We start from the raw sequence: 7852 nt of genomic DNA, 5'->3' as shown, positions 1-7852 counted from the left end.
TCCCCACTTTGAGCCCCGCGTCCCTAAGGGGAGGGTTCCCCCCCCCCTTCGCGCGGGGGTCTATTTTTAGCGCACGGGCACCGTCACGTGACCCGCGAGTGACGTCACCGAATGTTGTTGTCGGGGCGGGCGGGGCCGCGCGGCGAAGATGGAGGAGGAGGGGGGGGCGCGGCGGGGCGCGCGCCGGGCGGCACCGGGGGGACCCCAGGTACGAGGGGGGCCCGGGAAGGGGGGCACCGCGCCTGGGGGGGGCTGCGGCGGAGCGCGAGGGGGTGCGGTACCGGGGTCCCTCCTGTGCGCGTCCGGGGGGGGGCACCCCGTGCATTGGTGGGGAGGCTGCAATGGGGAGGCGCATCGGGGGTCCGGTGCGGTTTAGGGCGGTGTGTGTGTGTGTGCAGTGGGGAGGGGGAGTTGTAATGGGGGCTGCTGTGTGGTTGGGGGGGCTCGATGTGATGAGGCTTTGCGCCGTGCGGGATGGGGGGGGGGGGGGGAGGGGGGGGGCCGGGGGGCGGCAATGGGGTTCTTGGTGCGGGTGGACGGGGAGCTGCAATGGGATCCCGCTGCGGTTTGGTGCGGAGTCTGCAATGGGGGACCCCAGTGCAAGTCAGGGGGGGTCCTGTGCGTTACGGGGTCCCGGCATGGTTCGGAGGAGGGGGGGCCCACGCAGCGGTGGGGCCCTGCAGTCTAGAGGGGTCTCTGTGCAGTTCGGGAGGGCTCTGCAATGTTGGGGGTCCCGGTGCTGTTGGGGGGTCCTGATGCGGTTCGGCAGGGCCCTGTAATGAGGAGCCCCGGTGCGGTTTGGGAAGAGGTCGGTGTGGGTTGGGGAGTCCGGGTGCGATGGGCTTTGCTCTGTGCAATGGAGTGAGGTGATCTGTGTAATGGGGGGATCCTGCGATGTCGGGGGGCCCGTGCGCCAGCGCGGCGGCAGCTCCGCAGCGCGGCCCGTTTGCAGCGGGGGGGCCGGGGGGGCCCCGCTGCACCGCGCCGGGCTCGGGGCTGCCGGCAGCCTGCGTGTCCTGTCCCTCCCTCCCCTCCGTGGGGTCCGTCCCGCCGCGTGGCCCCTATGCGTGGCACCCTCCGACTCCCATCTCGGGGCAATGCCTCGGTTTTGGGGGGGCGGCAGCACCGGGGGCCTCGTGGTGTGGGGGGCAGCCACAAGTGAGTGTGTGTGTCCCCTCCATCCATGTCCTTATGGGGGTCCCACCCGAGTCCTTTTGGGGTGGTACCGGGGAGGGTACTTCTCTGCCATCCCTCTGGGCTCCCCCTTTGTGCTCCCCCTTCTTTTCCTGCAGAACTTTGTGTAATGCTGCCAACTCCCCCAAAGCCCCCTCTGCCCCCCCAAGTCCCCTCTGCCCCCCCAGATCCCTTCTGGGGGTGCCCACAGGTCCCCCCACCCCTGGGGGCAGCAGAGCAGAGCGGGGCCACATCCTGCCACTGGCGGGTGTTCAGGGGCTGGAGGGGGGCTCAGTGCTGTCTCCAGCCCCCCTCTCACTTGGTCCTGGGGGGGATTTTGGGGGTTCCGGGGTGCTGACAGGGCACTTGGTCCCGCAGGGCTCCCAGGTGGCGCAGGCACAGCCGCGGTGCCCCGGGCGGCACTGACGGGCTCGCCGGACACGTGCCTCTCCGCACCCCCCTGGCACCCGCTGCCCACCATGGACCCCCAGAGCGACACAGGTGAGCGCTGGGGACCCCGGGATGGGGGTGTTCCCCTCTGCCAGGCGCCGGTCACAGCCGCGTCCCCCCTGCACATTGTCGTGTGTGCACTGTGGCCCCAAAGCCCCTCGCCATGACACCCACGGGGTGTTGGGGTCCCACAGGGTGCTGTGGCAGTGTCCCACCCACCACGGCACGTCTGTGCCCGCTGCCGTGGGGGTGTTACCGTACCAGACACTGGGGCAAGGGGGGCGATGGGGGTTCTGCCAACCACCCCCCTCTCCCGGGTATCCCGGGCCATGCCAGGTATCCCCCTTTCTGGTTTTCCCAGACCCCTGGCATTTCCCACCCCGAGGGGAAGCTGAGGCACGGCTCCTGTCACCACCGTGGCACGGCCTACGTGTGGCTCTTTGCACGGAGTCCCTGCGGTGCCACGCCTGGGGACAGCTGTGGTGACCATGAGGGCTGTGCCCATGCTGTCCCGGCTCCTGCTGGCTCCCCGGCAGAGCCGCCCTGTAATTATCCCGGTGGGAACTCCGGCGACATCTGGACGGGGGGGGGGGAAGGGGGGGTGGCGGTGTCCTCTCCCCCTTCCCGGATGGGGACACGCGGCACCGCCAACCCTCGTGGGCTCTGAAGGGGAAACTGAAGCACAAGGGCCATGGCGGAGCCCCCGTGTCCCCTGGATGGACTCGCCACCGGTTGGGGATGGGGATACGTGTATCCTCTCTGCCCCCAAACCGCCCTGGTTGCCACCAGCTGGTATTTTTGGAGCAGCCGCAGGGCTGGAGCGTCGCCCGACCGTGCCTGGCACGAGGCTGGCACGGGGACACGGCGGCGTGGGGACACGGCCTGCCTGCCTCTGCCATACCCGAGGCGCTTTGCTTGGGGTCCCCTCCTGGCTGTGGCTTTGGATTTGCCTCTGGAAGGGGGGTTTGGGGCCCCCCCAGAGATGCTGTGACTCTCCAGCTGCTGTGATGAGTTGGGCAAGTCTCAGCTGGGCTAGGTCAATCACAGAGACGTGGCAGAGCCCACCCCTGAGCTTGGGGGTCCCCAGTCACCCGTTGGGGGGCTCTGTGCCCCCCAGGGCTCTCCAATTGCACCCTTTTCCCATGCTCATCCCAAAACTGGGGATGGGGGGGCGTCCTGTGGGTGCCGGTACCATCCCTGGGTGCAGCCCCCCCGCCTCCCCTCCATGTCTCCCGTCATGCCTGGGGGTCCCCACTATTACTCTCCATCTCCTTGAGGGTCCCCCCATCCCCCAGATATGCCACCACCTCTGGATGGGGCTCCATGGGGAGCCAGGAAGGGGGTCTAGGAGCTGTAATGGGGGTCTGGCCACCAGAGAAGGAGTCCAGGAGCCAGGAAGGGGGTCCAGGAGCCAGGAGGGCCCATTCCCGCGGCCTCCTGCCCGCTGGCAACACCAGAAATATCCGGGCTGACGTCAAGCCCCAAAGCACCCTGTGGGGGGGGACGATGGGGGGGGCGGGGGGTGTCCCAGAAATATCCCAGCTATTAAAAGTCTTGGCTTGGGATTAACATGCTGGTAAATAAACGTGGCGGCTGCCGGGGGGGTTACGCGCGGGGGGGGGGGGGGGGGGGGGGGGGGGTCACCGTTCCCAAAAGGGGGGTCTCCACACCTCAGCCCGTTGTCATCCCCTGCTCTGATTTGTCCCCGTGGAACTGCTTTGGGGCACTAATCCCATGGGAAATGTGCTGAGTCGACATCTGCACCCCCCTGCACCCCTGTCTCCCTGGGGGGGGTCTTGTTGGGGGGAGTCACAGGGTCCTGGGAAGGGTGGGGGGGTCGTTTGCTTTCATTTTCTCAAAGCGGGGCTAATCGTTCTCTGCACATCCCAGATTTTATTCCTGGCAGTGCTGATGCGGATTAATGTCCCCAGCAATTAGGGGGATGTAGAAAGGGGGGTGGGATGAGGATGGGAGGAGTGTGGTGGGATCCCAGGCCCCCCACAGCCCCCCCGTGTAGGACAGCCACTGTGCCCTGTCCCCGGGGCAGTTTGGGGATGCAGCTGGGTGTTGGGGGGGGCACAGCACACCCCATCCCACAGGATCCGCTGTGACACACCCCCCCCAGCACAATTCCCTATTTATAGCCAGCTCCTCCTGTGCGCCGGCTATTTCCAGGAGTCGGAGAGAATAGCCTGGATGGAGGGGGGCATGGAGGGGGCTGTGGACAAGGGGGGGCCCCTCAGCCCTACCCTGCCTAGAATGAGAGGGGGGGGCCACATCCTCTCCAATCACCCCAAACTCCAAGGGATACTCTGTGACCCCTATCTGTCTGTCCCCCCCCGCTGAGAGGGTGATGGAGGGGTAGGTTTGGGGGTGCGTGTGCCCCCCAGCCCCTCTGTGGTCCCATTCGGGGGGGGACACAGGTCTCTCTCCGCAGAGGGGGTGTCTGGCCGTGAGCCCCCCCTGGAGCTCCTGCCCTGCACCCTGCTGCACACCCCAGGTGAGTGGGAGAGCCTGGTTCCCTGTGCCCCCAAAACCCTGTGACACCCCCCCTCAAAACCCTGTGACACTCCCCCCAAAACCCTGTGACATCCCCTGTCAAAGTCCGGTGACATCCCCCTGCAAAAACCGGTCATGCCCCCCATGCTTTCCTTGCATGAGTGTGCACAGCTGTGCAAGGGGAGAGCTTCTCTTTTGACATGAGTGTGTCAGGGGAGAACTGCACCTGAGCGTTCAGCTGTGCAAGGGGTAGAGCTGCTTTCCTTTGCATGAGAGTGTTCAGATGTGCAAGGGGGAGGACAGCTGCTCCCCTTGTGTAGGTGTGCAAGGAGGAGAGCTGCTCTTTTTGCATGAGTGTGTAAAGGTGTGCACAGGTGTGTCGGGGGATAGCTACACGTGTGTACAGCTGTGCAAGCAGCCCCTGTCCGTGGGGGTGGGGGGGGGCACAGGGTGAGGGTCCCCTCACAGGGTGGGGTGGTGACCCCAGCCCGGTGCCAGCCCAGAGCCACCACTGACCCCAGAGTGTCAGGTTGGCTCCTCTGGGGGCTATTTTTAGCCCCCTCGGGTGCTACCCCCTCTCCCCTGAAAGGGCTGGGTGCTGACCCCCACCCCCCCTATTGCACCCCAACACCCAGCGGGGGCCTTTGATTACCCCCCAAACTGGGATGTGTCAGGTCTGGGGGGCTGCAGGAGTACCCCAATACATCCCCAAAAATATCTTCCCCCCGAGATGTGACTTGGGGTGGGGAGGGGGGGCTGGGGGTTCCCCTCTTGCATGTCAAGGGGGGGCTGGCACTGACTGGGGGCGGCTGGTTGGTGTCTGGGGGTGCTGGTTAGGTTGGGGGGTTGCTGCCTGGCTTGGGAGACTGGCTCGTACTGGGGGGACTGGTTGGTTAGTGAGGAGCTGAGGCTGGTTGATACTGGGGGGGGCTGGTTGGCACTGGGGTTACTGGTTAGCTTGGGGGAATACTGCCTGACTTGGGGGTCTGGCTCATACTGGGGGGACTGGTTGAGATGGGGGCTCGGGGGGGCTGGTTGGTAAAGTGGGGGACTGGTTGGCACTGGGAGGGACTGGTTATCTTGGGGGATGCTGCTTGGCTTGGGAGGCTGACTCATACTGGGGGAGACTGGTTAGTGCTGGGGAGGGAGGGCCAGTTGAAACTGGGGGTGCTGCTTCGTGTGTTGGGGGGCTGGTTGGCACTGAAGGGACTGGTCATTTTGGGGGGGTGCTGCCTGTCTTAGGGGTTGCCTCATACCAGCGGGGGTTTGGTTGGCACTGGGGGGATTGTCTGGTACATGGGGGGCTAGTTAGTTTGGGGGGGCGTGCTGCCTGGTTTGGGAGGCTGGCTCGTACTGGTAAGGGGTGATTGGCACTGGGGAGGTGGGGCTGGTTGGTTTGTGGGGGGAATGGTTGGCACTGGCGGGGCTGGTTAGTTTGAAGGGGACAAGCTACCTGGCTTGGGGGGCTGGTTAGCTTGGGGAAGGGGGGGTACTGCCTAGCTGGGGGGCTGGTTAGCTTGGGAGGGATACTGTCTATCAGGGGACCTGGTTGGCAATGGGGGGGTGCAGCAGGGTACTGTGCACTGGCAGGTTTTGGGGGGCTGGCTGTCCTCGGGGGAGGCTGGCATGCCCCGGAGGGGTCTGTCAGAGCGGGGGGGGGGGTCTGGGGGTGCCCCACCCCCGCGCACGGTGACGTCCATGGGTCCGTCCAGGCGCACGTCAGTGCCCGACGTGCGGCCGCGCCAGGTTGAGGGGGCTGCGGGGAGGGGAGGGAGGGGCTGCATTAACATTCAGCGCGTGCCCCCCGCCCCCGCCTTCCTGTTTGCGTGGGGAGGGGGAGGGCTCGAGGTGGGGGTGGCCCGGACGCTGTGTCCCCTCCCCATGTCCTCTGCTGATGGAGGTGAGGGGGGGATGCCCCTCGGTTGCCCTTTGGGTTGGTTGTTCTGTGTTGCAAATGCAGGAGCTTGGACTGGGGGGACCTCCATGTGGTTTTTTCTGGGTTGAGAAGGGGGGAATCCCGGGCTTATCCAGTGGGTTGGAAGCTGGGGGGAGACCCCCAGGAACTTCATAGGAGGGGCTGATCACTGACCCCCCGCGGCAACCCCCCAGGTGCCCCTGAGCTGTCCCCTCCCGTCCCCCCATCTCTGGGAATGCCCAGCCTCTTCCCCCATCCTTGGTACACCCCCAAACTGCCCCTAACACCTCCCCTCATCCCCAGGACACCCCCAAACTGCTCCCAGCTACCCTCTCCACCACTGGGACACTCCAAAACTGCACTGAGTTGACACCCCCATCCCTGGAACACCCCTATATTATCCCTTGAAGTTCCAGCTGCCCCCCATCATCACTGGGACACTTCCAAACCACTCTCAGTTCCCTCTCCACCACTGGGGCACCCCAAAACTGCCCCTTAAACAAGTCTTATCACTCCCATCATTCCCGGTACACCCCCAACGCCCCCCTCCCATCATACCCGGGACACCCCAAAGCCACTCCCATTTCCTCTCTCCATCCCTGGCGCACTCCAAAACTGATCCCAGCTCCCCCCCATCCTTAGGACATCCCCAAAATGCCCCCAGCTTTTTCCACTCACACTGATGCTCCCAAACTGCCCCTAATTCCCCTCCCCCATCCCTGGGACACCCCAAAACTGCCCTTTAACAAAGTCCCAGCCCACCTATCATTCCTGGGACACCCCCAAACCACTCTTGTGTCTCCCCCACATCCCTGGGACACCCTAATACCGCCCCTTAAACAAGTCCCTACCCCCACCATACCCCTGGAACCCCTTCCTCAAGCCACCCCCATCCCCCCCCCCCCCCCCCCCCCCCGGTAACCCGGTGTGGGCCCGCAGGGCCAGAGGGGCCGGGGCTGGAGGGGCCGGGGCTGGAGGCAGCGGGGCCAGAGGCTGCAGGGTTGGACGCGGGACTGGCGGCAGCACGGGAGCGGCAGCTGCAGCGGGAGCTGGTGGCCCTGAAGCAGCAGCAGCAGCTCCAGAAGCAGCTGCTCTTCGCCGAGTTCCAGAAGCAGCACGAGCACCTCACGCGCCAGCACCAGGTCCAGCTCCAGAAGCACCTCAAGGTGTGATGGGGGGGAGCCTTGGGGGTTGATTGGGGGAATGGAGCTGTTGGGGGAGATACTGGGGGTTGTGGAGCCATGGGGAGGTATATGGAGGGTGATGGAGCTCTTGGAGGGGGGATACTGGGACTAATGGAGCAAGGGGGGGAGATGGAGCTCTTGGGAGGGAGGTTGGGGGAATGGAGATTTGGGGGATCACTAATCTTGGATAATGCAGCTGTTGGGGGGATACTGGGGGTGATGCAGCTGTTGGAGGGAGGTTGGGGGAATGGAGATGTGGGGGATCACTGATCAAGGGTGATGGAGCTCTTAGGAGGTGATTGAGGATGATGGAGCCATGGAGGTGGATGCTGGGGGTGATGGAGATACAGGGTGTCACCTGTCTGAGGTGCTGGAGCTGTGGGAGGGGGATAGTGGGGGTGATGGAGCAGTTGGAGGGTGATGGAGTGGTTGGGAGGGAGATTGGTGTGATGGAAATACGGGGTATCACTGATTTGGGGTGGTGAAGGTGTTGGAGATGATAGTGGGGGTGATGGAACCAGGGGGGTGATACTGGAGGTGACGGAGATAAGGAGCAATGGAGCTGTTGGAGGGATATTGGGAGTGATGGAGGTAAGAGGTATCACTTATCTGAGATGATGGAGCTATTGGA

At 64.8% G+C, this 7852-nt stretch overlaps 1 protein-coding gene across 1 annotated transcript; it reads left to right on the top strand.

The window, feature by feature from the left end:
• Positions 1–173: 173 nt before the first annotated feature.
• On the top strand, positions 174–7203 carry LOC113940973 (histone deacetylase 5-like; the record flags this gene model as incomplete). The annotated part of the gene is made up of 4 exons (XM_027632126.1): positions 174–208; positions 1552–1674; positions 4061–4123; positions 6977–7203. Coding segments are annotated over exons 2-4 (312 nt in total), but the record flags the coding sequence as incomplete, so codon positions are not given.
• Between the last annotated feature and the right edge of the window lie 649 nt (positions 7204–7852).

The sequence above is a fragment of the Corapipo altera genome, unplaced genomic scaffold, assembly GCF_003945725.1.
Source record: "Corapipo altera isolate COAL_440 unplaced genomic scaffold, ASM394572v1 129236, whole genome shotgun sequence".
Taxonomy (NCBI): Eukaryota; Metazoa; Chordata; class Aves; order Passeriformes; family Pipridae; genus Corapipo; species Corapipo altera.
The sequence above is the reverse complement of the archived record's forward strand: the minus strand, read 5'-3'. Positions and strand labels throughout refer to the sequence as shown.